Raw genomic sequence first — 20,964 nt, 5'->3', positions numbered from 1 at the left:
TCCACCGTTTTTCATATTAAAAAGCTGCTGTGTTTCTGTGCTATGTGATAAGTATGAAAGATGGAAACGGGAACTAAAACTGACACTTACTCTGCTTTCAGCTGAGCATGTTGGGTTCCACTGCAGGGAACAGAAATGGCTGATTATTTTTTAATAGATTATTACATTCATTATTATATGTTACATTTACTGTTCACAACTGGAATTGCATATAACCCTTCTGTAGACAGTGACAGAGTCACCACTGCAGAGACTTCATGAAGGAGTAAAGGCTACAGAGACTGTCACTCTCCTCCTAGCCCTCATGTTGCAACCTGCAGTAGTGCTTGGGCTTTAGCTGGGTCCTCTGGATAAGCAGGGAGGGACAGACCACCTGAGATTTCTTCAGTAAAATGAGACAAGCAAAGTGCAGTGACATTGTCCTCACTTCACGGCCCTCTGCCACCTCACAGTCAGGATTGTGCAGAGCAGCTCTGGTCTGGCAGCTCACTTGGAATCAGATGATGAAGACTACTTGATGCCCAATAAAACAGGAACAAGTGCATCTCCGTTAAGCAGAAGCACTCACTGCTGATTAAGTACCCGACTCTGTTGGGGGGTAAATTCAGACTACCATTCTCCCCACTAAAGCAACAGTGCATTCATGATTAAAATTCTTCAGCAAGCTTACACAGAAGCTGCAGAGCTTAAAAACTGCACTGGATGAGGTCCACGGGACATGAAATACACTGCATTTTTGTTAACCATTAGTATTTATAAAGCATTTTTAGAAGGAGAAAAGTGCCAAACATGACCATCACTATCAACAATCTTCTCTTTCTTTGTGGTCTTGTTAGTAATGCTTACAGATTTGTTTGGGGGCCTAAGTGAAGCACTTGTTTGGTTTTCGTGCCATAGAATCATAGAAGCATCAGTTGCCTTGGGTTGGAAAAGATCTCAAGGATCATCTAGCTCCAACTCTCCGGCCTTGGGCAGGCTTGCCAACCACTAGGTCAGGCTGCCCAGGAGCCCATCAAGTTTGGCCTTGAGCATCTCCAGGGATGGGGCACCCACAACTCTGGGCAGAAGTGCCAGTGCCTCAGTGCCCTCCAAGTGAAGAATTTCTTCCCAATATCTAACTTAAATCTCCGCTCTTTCATTTTAAATCCATTCTCTCTTGTTCTATCAGTATCTACCTGCATAAAGTTTTGTTAGTGAAACATTGAGCACAGCCTAACAATCTCGCTTGTACTTTCAGGACTGGTTTGTCTTCATCTGGACTTTGTTTTCTCTTGGACATGATGTGGAAGACCTCCTCTTCATGCATCCAGTGAAGGGCTTCACGACAATGTATTATTTAAGGTACATGAGACAATGTGAAGCATGAGACCAGATATTTGAGAGAAACTACTTGAAGAGTAAACATTAACAGAATTTAGGGGCTGTAAAAAGGTTGTTGTTGTAAGAAATGTTAATTTCTACTTATGCAATAGTACAGCTCCACAGAAAAATAAAAGTAAAAACTCACTGCTAATGAACAGTTTGCTCTGGTATCTGACAGAGAATCAGAATAAGCTGATAGAAATAGAATCAGATAACCTGGAGAAACTGGGTCTAAGAAATTCACTTAGCTGTATAGTGCAGATGCAGCACAAGTTAATATAATTAGGAACTGCCAAAACCATCTTCTGCTTTATTTAAAGTTACCTGCTAGAATTCATGAATAGGAGAAAGACAATGTGAAAGGAACAATGAGCAAACACATACTGCTTTGCTTTTTTTTTTTTCCAAAAGAAATTAAAATACATTCCCAGCCTTTTTAATTGCTTAGAATGTATGAAAACATTACTCCCCATGGTTTATGAGACAGAATAACTTTTTGTATATGTGTCATTTACTTTTTGGTTCTTTATCCGTGTATCACAACCTTTACATATCAGTTGGGTATTTAAAATCATATAGCAGAATCATAGAATGGTTTGGGTTGGAAGGGACCTTTCAGATGATGCAGTTCCAGTCCCTGCTATAGGCAGGCACACCTCCCACTAAACCAGGTTGCTCACAGCCCCATCCAGCCTGGCCTTGAACACCTCCAGGGCGGGGGCATCCACAGCCTTTCGGGGCAACCTGTTCCAGTGTCTCGCCACCCTTCTGTTTGTTAAATTGTTAAATGTCCTTGTCTTTGTTACATTCAGCTTGGAAATTGAGATAAATATACTGGTAAGCCACCAAAGAGAAAGAGTTAAGAAAAGCAAGAAAAGAGGAAGGGGGAAATAAGAAGGAAAGAGAGTAGTTAGCAAATCAAGCTTGCTGTCTCACCCAGTGTATGTGAATCTCATAATTCAACAGCCTGGCTCAGAACAGTGCAGGGCACAGCACCGCAATATTGCCTGTCAAGAAGATCTGAATGTAGGATGCTTTTGGCTGCCCTGAGCTTTGAGGGTAAAACTGCTTTTCTGAGATTTAAATTTTGCTTACAGGAAGGATTTGAGCCTATTTATTACATTCCTCACCAGCTACTTCGTTCTGAATGTTGTAAAAATAGCAGCGCTTGGTGTTCTGCTAACTAAAATGCACAGGGATTTATTTTTAAAGCTACTTCCGCAGGCAGTTAAGGAGCTGCCAGAGTCATAAATATGAAACAGAATCAAAGTGCATGGCATTCCTATGTCAGACTTTACCATTTGCCTATTGACAGAGAAACTTCACCTTCTTTTTCCCCCACCTTAGCGATCAGCAATGCTGGACCAGCAGCTGCCGCAAGAGGTTGCAGCAGCGCTTCTCCCAAAGCACAGCTGAGAGATGCACCAAAAGGAGTGGGATGATGTAAATGTGTGACTCGGAGCAGTTGGGGTGTGCAGTGTACATGCCCTTCTGGAGTAAGACTCTCTTTGGAGCAGTGTTTCATGACTCTGTGCTGATCTAGGTATGGGTATGGCATGTAAGACAGCAAAATAAAAACAAAAGCATTACTCTTTACCTGCTTAGTGAAAGCTTTATGGTGCAAGTACCATTTCTAATCCTTTATGTTCCTTCCCAATATGATGCATCTAACAAATGATCTTCATATCTCATCCACAACTCATTTGGCAGCAAAGTAGCGTCTTTTAACAGTCACCTAACAGTTTTAAGCAGTCTATTACACCCTTCATTCTCATCCTAGTTTTGAAGTTAACACCTTTCCTCCACTTCCATACCTTTTCCTGTCCCAAATACCTCCTTGCTCCTATGACTGCTCATCAGCCAGTGGTCTGCCTCTGCAAAGCACTGCTGCTGGCAGCCTTGCTCCCTGCTCCAGCTTTTGCTGCTGTGTCAGGACATGCCATCTCCAGAAATTTGACATAGTCACAGTTTTTTTCAGTAATGCTTCTTTCATTGTAATGAGAGTTAGACACTGAAGAAAGATCAAGCCCTATCACTGCAGTAGCTTGATGCAGCAACAATCCTATGTTTTAGTTTTTAGGAAATGGCACCATCATAAAACAAGTAGCTTGCTTCTGGTTTTGAAACCATGAAATAATGCTTGCCCTCTGACTGCCTGTGGAACGGCTTCTAATTTTACATAGAGTACAGCAGCAGTGCTAGGAGAAGGGTAAAAACGGGTATTCGAGTCTTCTCAGGGAACTGACAGCTTTATCTTTCAAAGCAAGCTGCAAAAATTGGACTATGCTTGGCCAGTTGAAGAGATTTTCATGAAGACCACTTTTTAGTCAGTCACTCAATGAAATGTCCCAAGGGCAAGAAGGAACTATTATTGCCTGAGGCTGACACGTAGCTGGTCTTAATAATGTACAGCACATTAACTGGGAATAAATGGTTTATATGACCCATTTCCTATCAGCCTGAAGAGCATCATGCCAAAAGACATCAGCCTAGTAAAACAAAGAATGGAAACAAAACCTTTCCCCCCAAAACTTAAGAGAAAGAAATAGATGGGGGGAGGTCCCAAATTCATTGAAATAGAAGCAGAAATTGTAAAAACGTTATGCCAAAAGCAACTTCAATTTGCAAACGCAGAAGCAGTTTCAGGCTGTGGCATCACATTACACTCCCAGATGAAGTCAGGTATCTGCAGGGAGCTGGAGGCAGATGGTCACCAGGGTCAGACTGGATGGAATGTTGCAGATGACCCTCACTGTCAGTGCAGGCATGGCTTTATTTCAATTAAATATTACAGTTTTAATGTCTTTGATTATTAATATTTTCATTTTTACTTCTTCTCCGATTGGAAGAGAGGTCTCTCGCTGAAACTGATTGAATTTACAACTTGCACACAGACCCTTTTCTCAAGGGCATGCTCAGAAAGATACTCAGCTGGAGCAGAAGAAAAAGAAAGGGAAAAAAAAAAGAGTATAAGTTCACTATAAGACAAATAAGCAGTGGAAAACAAACCAGTCACTTCTTTCATCCTATAGATAGAGGGAAAAGTTTTGAAGAACTTTTCCATCCTTCATTTCAGCAACAAGATTAATACCCAGCTCCTGTGGCAGCACTTTCTCCATTGAGGTTCACAGCTATTGCCTTGCTGTGGGACAGGAAGAAGGGAAGGAGTAGAGAAAAGTGAGGGGGCTGAAATAAATCCAAGTTTAATTTCTGAGTTATTTCTTGACAAAAACCACCAGTAAATTTCTCTTCTGTTCCACTGCTCCAGGCATTTCCCTGAGGCACAAAAAGCCAGCGTGCTCTATGAACATGGCATATCCAAAGAGGAGGAAAGAAGAGTTCCTACCAGAGTCTGTGTTGCAGAGGTTCCCCCAGGCTGTCTTCCTGCTGTCCCCAGCCCCAAGCCAACCTACTGCAGCCATCCTGCACAAGGCAGCGCTGCAAGGTGCTACAGGCTCAGGCCCAGAGGATATGTAGCTATGCTGGTTCAAAATGATGTGTGCAGGGAGCAATTAAGTGGGGCTGGTCTCCTGATACCTGTCTGGAGACAGAGTCCCCAGAGCTCCTCTGCACTGCTGCACTACGCACACTGCCACCTCATTTTTGCACTGTGTTGAGAAAACTGGGCCTAAGCTGAGATTTATGAAGCCCAGCAGGTTGAGTTCCTAAGAAAACCAGCAAGAGCTGTCTCATGCCCCTCTGTTTTACATTGCTTCTGGTACTTAGGAGAATAAGAGATTGGAAGAAGCACTTGATTCCTGTTTTTAAATTTCAGAGAGTTTTCCTGTGAAAGGAAACCCCTTGACGCAGCAATCAGGCACTCAGCTCAACAGCAGCAACATGGAGTCCCTGTTCTTGCTGAACCCTGTGTTAAACATCCTGTCACATGGTGAAAATAATCAGCTGCCTTCCCAAGAGTTTGTCTGCTCATTTGTCTGCCATCCCTCCTATTCCCCAGCTACCTTTCAGTCTGTGAGCTGGCACACAGCACGCTCCACTGAGATACAGATGGTCCAAGTATAGGAAGTTCCTACAATCTTCTGCTGTCGACCAGACAATAAACAGAAGTATCTCCTTATAAAATATCACCTCCCTCTAGACAAGTAATGAAGAGTAGCAAAATGGATCCCACTGAAAACATGAAAAAATAATTCGGATGGACATTTGTCTGCCCACAGATGTTGTTTGTTTAACAATTTTCCATTTCAGTTCTGTATTTCTGCAGCTCATCGTGTGTCCTGAGACCAGTTTGCCAACCTGTTTCCTCAGGTTGTCTGCTGGCTTTCTTTCTCTTGCATTTTTTCAGCATCTTTTTTTTTTTTTCCTCTCCAATGTCAGATTGAGTATCCGACAAATCACAGGTTTGCTGTCTAGCATTAAAAAGACAGTATTTTAGGATTTGGAGCAACAGACGCTCAGTCTTGTGTTAAGTATTAGGTTGAGTGAACATTGTCCAAATCAGACTTGCTAAGTAAAGACAAAAGAAAGCCCCGATCCTGCTTACCGTTACATAATTTCACTGATTTTGGTGGAGTTGCTCATAATTAATTAAGTAATAAGAAACCTTTTATGGCTCCCGACATAAAATCTCACTTGATTCCTCATAAATAATGTCTCCAGAGCTCATTCATAATAACAAAAATATATAGAGCGCTGATTAAAACTGCTGTAATTTATATGCCTGAAAAATAACTCAATTTGAAACACGTATTTGGAGTATCATGTGGGACCAAAGGTACGGGGATGATGGTTGGCAAGAAGCCACTACTACTCCTGAAATGAACAGATTTATCTACTCTTCTCTTTTGGGAGCAGTGTTTTCCCCCGATCAAACAGCAGTAATATTTTCCACAGATTTGGAAAGAAGTTGTCAAGGCAAGGTTCAGGAGAGCAAATAGCTTCTGTGCCCACGATGATTCAGAGCTCACCACAGTTGTTTTTAAAATACAGGCTCACTTTTCTATTTCATATCAGAAGGCTGAAGGGGGAGGATATTACAGATTCCAGACAACCAGACCCAGGCCTGCTTCTGTGCCCTATCAGCGTCATACTGAACTTTGATAGTGAGCACCAGGCTGTTCACTATCATATATATGCCAGGGTACTGCGCATCTTAGAAAAACAAGCCTCCTGCAATGTAATGGGATGCATCCAAAGGAGCATTTCTCAGTTTTTCACCTACTCTGATACTTTTCACCTACTCTGAGTTACTTGTTCACAAGTATCTCACACCACTCGAAAGCAAAAAGAAAAAGAAGCCTTTAAAAACATTTGAGCCAAAGGTGGCATTTCTGATGTATGAATCAGCCAGATTTCTGGATGGCAAAAAGCAGGACACCAATGTCTGCTAGAACTTTTGGGGCTAATTCTCCTCTAGTAATTTTAGTTCACAGGGAAAACTGGCACATGTTGACCTGTAGCTTTCATGCTTTTCATACACACAAGAGTACCTTTTCAGTCTAGGCTGGAACAAGGAAAGGATGAAGGAGTATTTCAGTGCAAGAGCTCAGACAAGTAAAGCATTCCTGTGCTACTGATGGCAGGCGAGAGCAACGTGATGGTTGTTTCCACACACAAGCAAAAGGCTCAGAGGCATAAAGGTGCTTCCCACAGAAAGCTAGTTCTAATGTTTTCAGTAAACACCATTTTCTACTGATTTTAATCATTCACTATTACCTTCTCAATTATTTAAACCAAGGCAAAGCTTAAAGCTGCAGAAAATGCTCCATCAGAGTGCACTTCATGCTGCAAGCACAGTAAATGCACTTAAATTTATCTGAAAGCTTATGTCTGGAAGACTGCTAAAAGCAGCAGTAAATTCTCACTAAATACATATATATATATATATCTTTTTATATTACTACGGAATATTGCTGGTGAGACACATTCTGAGCTGCTGAACTTCAGGGCTTTTAGCTGTACAACCTTCTGTCCACTCTTAAATTGGAGGACATCCTGAGCACACCGTCATGTTAGTGACTTGAGATAAGCTATTTCTCTCCTTTGTACCATCAGTCACTGCTTCATTTGATACAAGCAAGACAGTTTGAATTTTACCTTCCTTCAACTCACCTGACTCAGAATCTTCTTTGTTAGTAAGCGTCAGATGAATATGTTTTGCATTGTGCTTCAATATCCAACAAGCTATTGGCTTTTTGTTTTATAAGGACACCAGAACGAACCTTCTTCCACTCCGGTAACAGTTACCATCACTACAAGGACATGGTCTCTGTTTATCTTCTGTGTATCTGCTCTCATATGCTTTCTCTTTCTGCAAAAGAACTGATGCCTTGAAGCACTGAAGGACAGCTGTAAGCTTTCTTCCCAAACGGGTACAGAAATAAATGAAAATATTTCACAGCCAAAGCAGAAATGAGAAGTTAGTTAAATACTGCAATAACTGAGAACTGATATGTTTCTATTCAAAAGGCACGCAGCACAGGAGTCTGCTCCAGCAGCACAAAACCTTTTGAGTTTAAAAATGCTCTTCCTGTTGTAGGAGTTGTTGCAGAGAGGTCCTGAGCTGCTCAGGCTCAGTATGTGTGCCCACACACTGTGCTGTGAATGACACAAGGATGGATTATCCAGTCCAGCAGGGCATGTGTGCTTAACTGAGGCACTGGGAAGCAGAAGTGCCGCTCAAAGCTGGATGGTCCCCAGAAGTTGCATCAACTCTGCAGTGAAAGCAATCTGTTTCCCTTTGAGAAACAGCTGAACCGCTAGTGCACTCTGTTGATAAAGACAGGCAACATTTGTTACCAAGGGCCTATGGCACCAGGTACCCCCTTTCTCTTCTACCGATGTCTTCTCTAATTCCTTGGTTTCCTTTGAGAGTAAAGGGAAAACAACAACTGTCAATCATTACTTGGTGAGTTTTATGTCTCAGATGTTTTCACATTTGCTTCCTCTTGCGCTGCTAAGAGAAAAATCCTTTATCAATTGATGTAAAATTGATGATGCACTGAGTTTCCATTATAGCAGTATTGTTCTTAATAATATTGACAGTGCTGAAGGCCATAATCCGCTAGCACCGGGGAATTTAATATCAGAGAGATAGGTTACAGCTATTACACTTCTGCTGGCTTTGCAGAGGATTCAAGTCTCAGAGAAGTGGTGGAACAGATGGAAGAGGGAAGGAAGCACCACAGAGCTGTTCATCTCAGCATTTTTAGCAAAGCGTAGCTTTGCTTCTCCATTGAGGGAAACAAGTTTGTGGATGACTACTAACAGGAACCCAGGAGATCTGGACCCGGGTTCATGGTGCCAGATAGGAACTGTACCAGCAAACATCAAATCTGTTTTCTGTGACTTCATCTTCTAGCAGTAGCAATCCCAAAGTTTCAGCAAATACAAAAAGCATCGAACTTCTTCCAAGCAGAACTTAATCATTTAATTACTAGTCATCTCATCAAGGTGATATTGACTGAAGAGGATGGGAAAAGAGCACAAAAAGGAACACTTGGCAGCGAAACTAAAGGTCATCATGACTAAGTACAAAAGTGCCTGTCCTAAAAATGGCAATATTCAAAGTTCAGCAAACAGACAGTGCATTTGACAATTATGTCTGCAATTCTGGACTGCTCAGTGGGTGTTTCATTGAGCTGGGTGCAGTCCCATGGACTGAACTTAACAACTTCCCTTCTTGAGCACACCTGCACTTAGTTTTCAAACTTCCCAGTTTATAGGTGTCAGATCTGGGCTGTTTTAGATCATTACTCCAGCTGAAAATATTCAGGTGCAGTTTTGAGGTTACTCGAGATGTGTAGCACATCTGGTGTAGGAAGGAGTAGAATCAAGACTGCAAAACTGTAGGATGAGTTGATGTTGAGAATTTGGACAGGAGTATCCCCCAGTGCAAAAGCATGGTGCTTAACAAAAAGCTCTCTAATATCCATTACTCCCCTTTGTGTTATTTCTTGCGCTTCTTAATCAAGAAGGAAAAAAACCCAGTGGGTCTGAAGCACAAATCATTTCTTTAGATGTACAAAGAACCGTCTGTCTAGAAATGAACATTCAAGATGATTGCTGTGTTTTAAAAGATCCCCAGGTTGCAGGTTTAATACAAAGCATTTCTCTGTAGAATTTATTATGTCGGCTTTCCAAATAACAGCCTAGCCATAAGTATAGATCTTTTGAATGTGCTCAGTGTAAAAGATCAATTAAAGAACAGACAGCTTGATGCTCACAATCTGTCTTTTAGTAAACATTTCTTTCTCCTCAGCTGGAAAATTCCTGCTGGGTTCTGACTAGCAGAGACCTTGAGGGACCTTTGTAAAATAGAAGAGACATATTTCTTTTTTTGCTTTGGTTTTCCACTCTTCTAGCAAAATTGTGTTGAGCCTCTCTCCCTAAATCCATTCTCTAGACAAGCTACAACAGCTGACTTCCAAAAATGAACATCTATTGCTCTGAATATGGAGTACACCTGCGGGGACCTGACCAGTCTTTCCACGGAGAGATTTCAGGCAATTACACTGTGTCAGAAAAGACCCAGCCTACAGCACAGGCTTCGCCACCAAATTTGTGTGATCCTGTTAGGATTAAACTATAGGAGGAAGTGCAAGAGGTGGCATTCCTGCAAATCAAGGTATAGTAGCTAGGATTAGCAACTGTATTCCACAGTGTCTGCCATTTTTGGAAGAACACTTTTCTACATGAGCCCATGTTTGCAAGTGCTTATCCATTTAAGCTTGTCATCTAGCTGATTGGCAGGAAGCATGCTCTTTGAATCACTTCCCTATTTCTGGGATTTGCTTTCTAAAATTCTTCTAGCAACAGTTTAGAGGACACAACGTTCTGTCATGTAATGGTGAAGTAAGAATAAGTTAAGTAGTCAATCTTGGACAGCAAACTGTATTTGATATGTAGTATATTCCTATAAAGTGTGGTCATGAAAGAGCATTGAGATATCCTGCGAAGCATAGGATTGTAAAATAGAATAGAAGCTAATGAACATGTGGTGAATTCATCCTGGATGAGAAAACTTCCACTTTTATTTGCAGTACTGATAATGGGACACCTGTTTCTGTATTGTTTAGGATGACTGAGGTCTGTGTTTCAGCCACCTTGAAACACATGATAATGCTTAGGATCATCTTACTCATTAAAATCAGTTTTCTGCCATCACTTTATAAGATGTATTTCAGAGCCCACCTTACAGGTAGTCCAGGTTTTCGCTTTCATTCTTCCTACTGGAAGTTGATTGCTTTAATAGATAGGAATTTTTTCAAATATCCATTCTTAGTACATTTGTGGGTAATATGCCACTCATTTGCTTTTGGGTCAACATTATCTTTTCCGCAGAATCTTTCATTCTTTGAGCTCTGCTCCTCTGACTTACATATTAAAAGCAGGCATTAAGAATTCAGCCTCATCTACTTATGTGTGATGTAGCTTAGAAGTAGCACCAGGATCAGGCAGTCCTGGGATTCAGAATTCCCACATCTGTCAAATAACAAATTCCTGAGACACACCTGGACTAGAAGAATCAGAGCATCCTTCCCAGCTGAACTGCCTAGACCAGCTATAAGCAGTCAGTGTGCGTGAGACCCAGCCATCCACACTGGCAGCTCCTAAATGTTCAATACTCAACTGATAAAATTCAGACACTCGTCTCCTTGGTCATTTCCATTTTTCTACCTCTCTATTTATACACCGTTTGCTCACCTGAAGCCTATAACGTAAGTCTCTACACACTGCCATTAAGGTGATATTAACATCTTTTGCTGGGAAAATGTCTTTCTTTTCTTTTTTCCTATTTGCATTCTCAAATGTGGTTGGATCGTTTTTATTTGTACTTGAAGAAGGAACTAAGCAAAGAAAATTTCAGCTAGAAAAGTGAATGATCCTCCTTTTCTAGTAACTGGAGATGGTGTGTGTCCCTGACTCACTGCGTACAGAGCCCCTAAACAAAAATCACATAAAATCACATAAAATTAATAATCTGTGATTTCCTAGATGAAACTGTTCTGTTACTTTTGATTTCTGCATTATACATTGACTGTCATTTGTCAGCAGGAAAAAATCAGACTACTAGAAATGCTTACTGCTTTAAGAGCAGTAATTAAATGTGAGCTCGCCTTCAGCTCAGTTTTTCTGAAGGTGCCAGGGAAAAGAAATTCCATGTTGTTGTGTATAAAATAGTCTTTAAAGAAGCGCATGGGGAGTTAGCTGTATTGACATTAATGGTTTTCATGCAGCTAAATCCCTGCTCGCTACTTAAAAAATTTGCAAGATATAAAATTTAGGATCTTGATCATAAAGCACAAATTAAATCAACATAGTCTGCTCAGGAGAGGAGGAATACATTTCATTTCATTGGAATATAATAAGCCACACTGGCAGGAATGAATCCTGCTTGCTACAGCACACGTCTTTTTCATAACAGTTTTCTACCCTTGTATCATGAATAGCATGCCAGAGCCTCCCCAGTACAGTGGTTCTCAGGGCAATAGGACACTCTTCATGTCTTTCCTGGGTGGTGGGAATCTTTCCATAATCCCAGACACAACTGTCATTGCAATTTTCACTGCAACTATCCCAATGCATTAAAAGAAATATTCCATTCTGGAATACTTCTTGACCTAAGGAAGAAACAGGAAAAAGACTGGGAGGGAAAATAAGGCAACTGGAAGGAAAATAACTGGAGCCAGATGATGTGATATATCAGCACAGAGATGGAGGGGGGGGGCGGGAAACAGGACATGGCCACTAGACCAGGGGTCAGTAGCTGGTGGTACTGTACATATAGAGGCAGAGTGGGCTGAATCCTAGTGACATGGAGGCACCTCAAAACAGGAACCTGCAGGTAGAAGCCAACAGACCCTGCCTGGCAGAGAGTTGCAATGCTCCACTGCTCAGAAGCAGCTTTCTTCCATGGGGGATGGCTCTCATATCTCCAAAATGTTCTGTATTAGAGCACTGAACCTCTCATTTAGAAGAGTCTAGTTTGTCAAGCAGGCTTTCCAGCCTCTGCATTAGATTGTGCTAATTTAACTAGAAGTTAACCAACCAGAAGGGCCAGCATAGAGATTGTGCAGCTAGAAGAAAAGCTAGCACTAAAAGAAAAAAGATGACTGAAAGGCTGACACAGTCTTTAGAAACGTTTTTAACAAACCACATTTTCCTTTCTGTCCTCTCTCCCTGTCTCCCACCATTCAGATCTACAGAGGTGATCATGAGCACACTAGGCCACCAGTTTTTGAGTCCGAACTTGAAGTCACCAATGTTAGGCATCTTTTGTCTCATTATTCTTTTATCTTCACCTCATTCCTTTCCTAGGGTCTTTAATACCTGAAGCAAATAACACAGCTATATTTCAGTACTGTATGTTCTCCACTGCGTATTTCCATGTCTGCTTTCCCTGAGGTACTTTTGCTTGCTCAATGGCTCAGTAGTTCGCTTGTGTTACTCACACAAAGCATTTCTACGTGGAAGAAAAACACTCTACATGACAAACTGGATTTTTTTCAATACATCCCCCAGTTTGTTCACCAACTTCTGAAGTAGGAATGGACAAGTGTAAGAAGGCAGCCTATTGACTGTCAAGTTCTTTCTTTACCTTCTGCTCCTTGGAAGCTAGTAGTTGTTCAAGAAATGATAGATTGCTTTCCTCATACAGTCATCCTCCCCAACAAACCTACCATATCTCCTCAGACAAACATGTTCCAGAAAAAGAAATAATAACCAAACAGCAAAACAATATGTCCCCTTTTTTTGCATTATTTTAATTATTTAATTATTATTATAACAGTTTTAATTGTACTAAGTTGCTTAGTCGCAAGTGACACTTGCTTATTAAAGCTCAGCAGGTTGAATGAACTCCAAAGGCTATCGCCCAGCATGAGACAACAGATAGAAATCCAGTGTGGAGGTGACATTTTAGCCTGTTGTTAACCAACAGGAGTCATCAGCACAGATGATGATCATCAGATCTCTACCTACAACCTCCCTCTCTCTACATCATCAGAACTCCACCTGCATCTTCTCATTCTAGAAAGCAAATCCAGCAAGCCAGAGGGGTTACCAATGTTTGCTTGCCTTGTTAGTCCTATCCTGTACTTCTGTGAAGGCTCAGCCTAATGCACTGAGCATCAGCTCAGCAGATTGCATGTCAGTGCTACCGGCTGGAGCAACTGGGGAGGGAGCCAGGCACAGGAGCTGTATAATACATACAGGGAGTCCTCAGATGGCATGAAAAAGGTGTTTGCTTGCCATTTCATGACTTGATAAATACCTCAGTCTGTCATTGGCTTTTATGACAACAGGAAGAAGTAGACTTTTGTGCCTCAAAATGTAGTCTGTCTACAAGCTCCATTTCCAAATGCACAGGACTGTTCACTCCTCTGGGGACAGTGCACCTCCCACACAGCACGAACAGTTACCTTCATTTCTATCTAGCAATCCACGTTTAAAGCACTCACCTTCTATCTCACTTTCAGGGTGAGTTTGAAGTGTGAGGAGGAAGCATTTCCATGGATTGTTCTCCCAGTGGTGGTGTGGGGTTGCCATCTCCAGGCAGACCCTCTTTCTCCCCCTCCACCGTGCTTTGCTGCAGTAAGACACGTGCTTCTGTGAAAGCACTGTGGACCGAATCCCAGTGGAAAGTAGCCCTTCAAAAATAGCAATCTTTTAACTGAATCATTTTCCAAATCACACTCTAAAATTACTTCCTTTCCTGGCAAGCTCCCTGCAGTTCACAGGCAAGTGTGGATTTGGAGGCTGCGGGTTTCACAAGAGCTGCATTGATCCCATTCTGCAGGCTCTTGCAAAATATTGGTAACAAATCTGCATCCATCCGTCCACGCATTTCTCCATCCACCCCTCCCCTGTGTGGTACTAGGAACCTCAAACCACTTTGATTCAAAAAGCCAGCTGTTGTAATCTCTTTACATTTCAGCACAGCTTTTTAATTTGTTTCTTTCAATATTGTTCTGAACAAAATATCCAATATACAGCCAGACAAAGGTAAAATGCAGTGGATAAAAAACAGGCTGATAGATTAAGTCAGCTCAAAGAGTTATAGTAAATGCAGTTATTTCAGGCTGCTCACCTATAGGGTTCCCCAGCACTCCACTTTAGTGCCAGTTTTCCCTGTTAATAAATGATCTGGAGCTATTGACTCCTTGGAGGGTGGAGAGTTTTTTTCCGAAGAGCTTCTCCTTTTCCCTGGAAGTTACTGTGGAGAGGACTGGCAGGCTGCACCACACCTTCACTGCCTCATTGGCCATTCAGGCCTTTCAGATATTCAGCCCTTAGCTTGGAGAGCTGAAGGATGTCAATCTGTTCTGAAAAGCTTGGCCCGGATTGCATTGAACAAGAAGAGCTCCAAAAAAAACCCAAAAAACAGAAGAAAGCCCAAGGAAGTGACTGGTTACCTACGATTCTACATGAACGCTACAGCAGGTTGTGCATTCAGAAATTATCCTTCAAAAGCTTCACAGAGACATTACAGTCGTTTCTCATGGAGTTTTAGAATGCCGCATTTCCATTGTTAAGTGCGTTAAAAATCCTTTGAATGCCTAGACGCTAACAGGCTTCCCTACACAAAGCAATAATAGAAAACTAATTAGCAAAACAAATAGGAAGATTACCCACCAGAGAGGAAGGTTTGGCCACAAAATGTGAGGTTTCATGCTGCCAAAGACTGAGATGAAAATAACTCATTTGAATGCAAAACAAACCGCACAAGATGCTGGGTGCCTTCAGCTTCCATTGGCTTTGTTGGCAAGTAAGCGTACATCAGCATTCTCAGGATGCTCATAGCAGCAGATAGGATCACACCTTTTGAAACTGGCTGGCAAGACAAAACTCACATGTAGTTGATTCCTGTTTCTTGCCATGACTTGATTTTGAGTCTGGCAATAAAGAAAAGGGTTCTGAAAGGATTCTTGAGTTTATCTTATCAGTTTGTTCAGCTCTGCTCTGACAGTAGTGCTCCAGATGGGATAACAGGGTTTTACACAGCACAGAGTCACCCTATAAATGTTTCAGCCTCAAGTCTCAAGACTGACTGTATGCTATAGCTAGCCCGTAAAATGAGTTGGTTTTAACTCCACTGGCTGCAGTAGTTAACACACGTATCTTCAAGACAAGCTTTCAGCCTGCCTGTTTTCTCTTTTCTCTTTCCTCTCTCCAGAACACAGTTAAGAGACAAGAGAGTATATATATCTATTCAGGTTACTGCTCCGATGTTTTGTCTCAAAAGCCATCAAAACACTTCCAGAGGGAGAACTGCAGTTAGGAATGTCAAAGGTTCCATCCAAGCAGACTTCTGCCTTTGCATTTTGCATGTCTTTCATTATCTCAATCTGTTCTAAGTATCAGGAAGAAAAAGTGAAGAAGGGTGCCATTGTATTTCATGTAGTTTGGTAAGCATCCAGTAACAAAAAACTGGGAAGTGATTTCATTGACATGTGTTACAAATCAAAAACTAGAGGATATTGGACCATATAAAGAGTAAAGGAAAAGTATCTGCACAGGATTCACAGCCACAGTAACATTTACAGACGCATTATTTGTCTTTGTCACCATCAGTTTAGGAAATCTGACTACTTCACCTCAGCTGTACACTTTAGGTCAGAACCTGTACTGCACATTCACTGTCATGATGCCAAAGACATCTCCAAATAATAATGTGAGACTATTCCATGCCAACAGAGTGGTGAAAATCTTCCAAATTACCCACCTGCTTTTTGTCTTCTCAGCACATTATATGTCCCAACATCAGTGGGGACATACAGGAGTGAAGCTTGAAACCAAGCATCCATCTATCTGTGGAGGTCTTAGTTCCACTGAGGTCAAAAGCAGCGGACTTAATGACGTGGGTGTAAGTCATACAGTCAAAGCATGGATGGGAATCTAACGATTTCACCCACACGAGAGGAGCACTCTTCCCTTGAAAGGATCGACAGTAGCCGAGCCATTTTAAAATACCACGGTGACTCAGCTTTCACATGAAACCAAATTTATGCCCTTTGGTCTTGTTGAACCTCATCCCATTGGCGTCAGCCCAGCTCTCCAGCCTGTCCAGATCCCTCTGCAGGGCCTCGCTACCCCCAGGCAGATTGACTTCCAGCCAACTTGGTGTCATCTGCGAACTTACTGAGGGTGCACTCAGTGCCCTCATCCAGGTCATCAATAAAGACACTGAAGAGCACAGGCCCCAGCACCGACCCTGGGGAACACCACTCGTGCCCGACCTGTCACCAGTTGGATTGAGCTCCATTCACCACCACTCTCTGAGCCCGGCCCTCCAGCCAGTTCCTTACCCAGCCAAGGGTGTACCTGTCCAGGCCACAGGCTGCCAGCTTCTGCAGGAGAACACTGTGGGAGACAGTGTCAAAGGCTTTGCTGAAGTCTAGGTAGACCACATCAACAGCCTTCCCTTGTCCACCAGACGGGCCACCAGATTATAGAAGGAGATCAGGTTGTCAAGCAGGACCTGCCCTTTGTGAACCCATGCAGTACTTCTCCTTGGACACACTCCTTCCACCTCTACAAACAGAATGCTTTCACACAGAAGCAAGAATGGCAAAGAAGTTAAGATTAAACCCTTCTGTGGCTACCAAAACACGACAGTCAAGTACACTGTAAACTGAGCTGTTCCGTCTGGAACGGGCTGCCCATGGAGGCGGTGGAGGTGCCGTCCCTGGAGCCGTTTGAGAACCACGGAGATGTGGTGCTGAATGTCTGTTTGCACTCTCAGTCCCAGACCTTCCCCACAGGTGTCACTGCCATCCTCTTTGCAACAATGTATTGGTGTGAGTTACAAGCAAAGAAATCCAACTACCGTCGTTTTTAGAGTCTCTCGGGAAGGGGCTGCGGTTCTTCCTGCAGTCCAACGGACGCTGGAGGTTGCAGTGCGCGTCCTGCAGAAACAACCTACGGCTTCGAGAAAAGCGATCCGCAGGCTCTAACTAAGCTAGAGCTCGGCACTGGCAACGCGACTGGTCGCGGCGCCGGGTCTAACTTTGTGCAGCCCAGAAACCGGCATCAGAGCAGCACCTCGGAACGCCTCCGATTCATTCCCGCTGCGCAGAGCGGATGCCCCGAAGCCGCCTCTTTTGGCACGGGGCAACGGCACGAGCCGAAGCCGCCCGCTCGCTCTCGGGGCCGCGAGCCCTTCAGCGCCGCGAGCCCTCCCTCCTGCGGCGGCGCTCGGGGCGGTCGCGGGCCGGACGGCGGACCCCCGCGGGGCCCGAGACGGAGCCGCCCCGCCCCGCCCCACCCCCGGCACGGCGGCCCGGGGCCCGTGAGCGCGGAGCCGGGGCGGCCCTCCCGCCGGGGCCGCGGCTCCCCCCCCCCCCCTCCCCCTCCGCCCCCCGCCCCGGGGGTTCCGCGCCGCCCCGCCGTCGACCGGGCGCGGCGCGGAGCCTCCGCCTCCCCGCGGCGGTCTCCCCCGCGGCGGGGCCGCCGCCGCCCTCATGGCCGCGCCGAGGTGCGCCGGCGAGGCCGCGCCGCAGCAGCCCGAGGCCCCGGGGCCGCCGCCGGCCCCGCCGGGGGATGACTCAGAGCCGCGGCCCCTGCAGCGAAGCCGCGGCCCCCGCAGCGAAGCCGCCGCGCCGCGCCCGCCCGTGCCCGCGGCCCCCGCCGCCGCCGCGCCGCTGCCCGGATGATGCCGCGGCGGGGGGCGGCGGGTCCTCGCCGCCGCCGGCGCCCGGCGCCCCTCAACGAGGACAACGGGCGGTTCCTGCTGCTGGCCGCCCTCATCGCGGCGTACCTGAGCGCCGGCGCCACCGTCTTCTCGGCCCTCGAGAGCCCGTCGGAGGCGGCGGCGCAGCTGCGCTGGAACCGGACCCTGCACAACTTCAGCCGCATCTTCAACATCAGCCTGCCCGAGCTGCGCGCCTTCCTGCGGAGCTACGAGGCGGCCATGGCCGCGGGCATCCGCGTCGACGCCCTGCGGCCCCGCTGGGACTTCCCCGGAGCCTTCTACTTCGTGGGCACCGTCGTCTCCACCATCGGTAGGTGAGCGCCAACGGGGGTCCCGCTCGGGGCAGCCCGGCTCTCGGGAGGGACCCGCGGGGCAGCGCCGGGACGGCCGCTCCGAGCGCTGCGGGCCGCCGCTGGGCGCAGTGCTGCGCTTCTGCCGGCCGTAAGGGATGGCAAAGTTGAGGCGCGTCTGTGAACGAGGACGTGAGATGTGTAAAGCCGCCCGGTAGCGCGGCGACGCGTCCCGTGAGCGCCGCTGGCTGCAGCTGGCCGCGGTTATCGGCGGCGGATCGGTGGTTGGAAAGAGCGGTGCTGGATGGGCAGATGAGGGGAGGAATTGTGTTTGACTCTAGCGTTGCCCCACGGAGAGCTGCGGTGTGGGAGATGCACCCCAACTACGTCTGGGCTGTCCGTAGCTCGCGGCGTTGCTTTAGGAACCGCGTCCCTGCAGACAGAGCGGGCTCGTTTCCTCACTTTGTAAGTTCCATAAGGAGCGAATCGCCCTGGGGCCGCAGAGCGTACACGAAGTGCTTTGCTTTATTAAAAAGAAGGGAGCGCACAGCTCCCTATGGCGCTTACACTCGTTTAGTTCAGAAGATGTTTCACGGGCTGTGACTGAGCCCTGTAACACAGCCATGATGACTGCAGCGGTGCTGTTAAGCATCGTTGGTTTTTGCGCTGAACAGTCCCCGTTAACTTTCCATCTTTGAATCCATTTGGTAAAACAGGCATTAAAACACCATTTTAATCTAACTTTGTCAGGCCTGCGTCTCAGGAACACGCAGGTGTGAAAAGGTCACTGCTGCTGAGCTGAACGGATGGCAGGCTGAGTTGGTGCACTGACAGACCAAGTGCTCAGTCCTTACACCTGCAGTAGCAGACAGAGGTGTGTACTTGCAGGCATTCCCCTCTTTGCAGCCCCTGCCTTCTCCACTTCATCCCACTGGCTGCAGTCACTGCGCCTTTGGGCAGAAGGAAGGACTCTGTGGGGCTTTTCAGCACTCTTGGCAGGTGTAAACAGGAGAATATGTTTCTCATGCTGCTGCAGTGCAACCTGGGGTGCCACATCAACGTGTAGCCCAGGGGAGCAGCTCTACAGCCTTCATTACAGACCGTTTAGGTGCCCACCGATCTGCTCTGCCTTTCACTCCGCTGTCAACTGAAAATGGGTATTATAGTCGTTCAGAGCGCATTCACTTGTGTTGGTGTCATGATTCACTGACGAGAAGAAAGCTATCTTTACCTAACTTCACCTACAGCTATCAGACATTTAGAGTCAAAACAGCCTGCTTCCCCAACTGCCGAGTATCAGATACATGTGTCAAAGCAGCTTTATTACTTCAGCTGAACACATGCCTGTCCTAGCAACACACCAGAAAGCTTAACCAACAGAAAGACACTGTCTTGTCAAGGAGGCATCACCCACGGTTTACTTTCCCTCTTACCCATGAAGGGTTCCAGCTTAGACAAAAGAAAGCTCGCCATGTCTCTTCAGGTCCTCACCAGTTCTCACTGTGCTGCAGCCCTGTGCTGCTGGATGGGCACTCCATTCCCTCATCCCTTCACCTGGCCTCCACCTGGCTGGGGACGTGGGCTCATTCCCCGTCCTTCTGGAGCAGAACCTTTGCTCTGCATTAGGTGCTTCAGCTCCTACATTTCCTTGGTGCAGTTCTGCATGGTGCATCATTACACTGAACAGGAGGCACAGGCAGACCCTCAGGGCAAGAAGCACATCTGGGAGGTCTTTAGGGAGGCAGAGTTAAAATGAATTGTTAAGTCTAATCTTTCAGCATTTTCCTGAATAGCCCACAAAGCAACTGCTGAATAGTGCACAAAACACCCTCAGATTGTACTCTGGGCATTCGTGGTTTATTATTGCATTGTTTGCGGCTGAATAATGAAACGCTGAATCTATTTTTCATTAAATATGTCAGATTTTCAGAACTAGGTAAAATTCTTCATTACTTTGAGCTTCCAAAGGTCTTTTCTTCTATGCGATTTATAGCATTGCTGTTCTCATTTCTTTAAGGAGCACCTGGGTGAAGTTGATTCCTGATTCATTGATCTGGCTGGCGGTAGAATTTCAGATTAGTTTTTCCTTCCCTAAGTGCAAATCACAAATGGCTCCCAGCACTTTCTTAAAGTAGAGCATAACGCAGACAAGGTTTCCCTTTGGTATAACGTTGTGAAGCGCAGCCTCATCGCTTACGGGTTTTCCAATGGATGGCCATCCTACTAGCAGCTGTGTGTTGAATTGTGTGAAGGTTTAAGGTGAAAATAGATTTGTCCCATCTTCCTTGGTGCTGTATTCGAGTGGTAGCTGGGGGAGGTTCTGGCTGTCTGTGGATGCAGTTCCATCATTCATATGGTGGCATATATGTAAGGTGGCAGACCAGAGCGTGCTCCCGGTCAGCATCAGCATTGTGTTGCCTTGGGACTCTACAATCCTGGGATGCTTTTGCAAAGGGTTCACATTAGGGGGCAGTTTGACCCCACTGGGTTTGACCCCACTGAAGTCCAAAAAGAAGAAGCAAACAGGAAAGTAGTTGGAAGAACAAGCAGTGTTATTAAGCTGCAGGTCTGTTCATTTGTGTTTGCCACCCTCTATACAATCCGGGGCCAACAAGAGGGTGTTTTCCAGTTTGGTCTGCTCTGGCCAGGTTGGCTCCC

The 20,964-nt window shown here is 45.3% G+C and overlaps 1 protein-coding gene and 1 long non-coding RNA gene across 9 annotated transcripts in view; one reads left to right on the top strand and one right to left on the bottom strand.

Annotated features, from left to right (window-relative positions):
* The window catches only part of LOC140249490 (uncharacterized), a 52,817-nt gene extending 34,603 nt beyond the window's left edge, over window positions 1–18,214 (bottom strand). For both annotated transcript variants that reach the window (XR_011903022.1, XR_011903021.1), the window contains exon 1: window positions 18,083–18,214. This is a non-coding gene — a long non-coding RNA (uncharacterized lncRNA). The remainder of the gene's footprint in view (window positions 1–18,082) is intronic.
* The window catches only part of KCNK12 (potassium two pore domain channel subfamily K member 12), a 62,303-nt gene continuing 59,313 nt past the window's right edge, over window positions 17,975–20,964 (top strand). For all 7 annotated transcript variants that reach the window (XM_072331182.1, XM_072331180.1, XM_072331179.1 and 4 more), the window contains exon 1: window positions 17,975–18,326. In XM_072331182.1, coding sequence (XP_072187283.1) covers window positions 17,975–18,326 — 352 coding nt within the window. The remainder of the gene's footprint in view (window positions 18,327–20,964) is intronic.

This window comes from Excalfactoria chinensis, chromosome 3 (genome assembly GCF_039878825.1).
Source record: "Excalfactoria chinensis isolate bCotChi1 chromosome 3, bCotChi1.hap2, whole genome shotgun sequence".
In the NCBI taxonomy this organism is placed as follows: domain Eukaryota; kingdom Metazoa; phylum Chordata; class Aves; order Galliformes; family Phasianidae; genus Excalfactoria; species Excalfactoria chinensis.
This window is presented reverse-complemented; position numbering and strand designations above follow the sequence as displayed.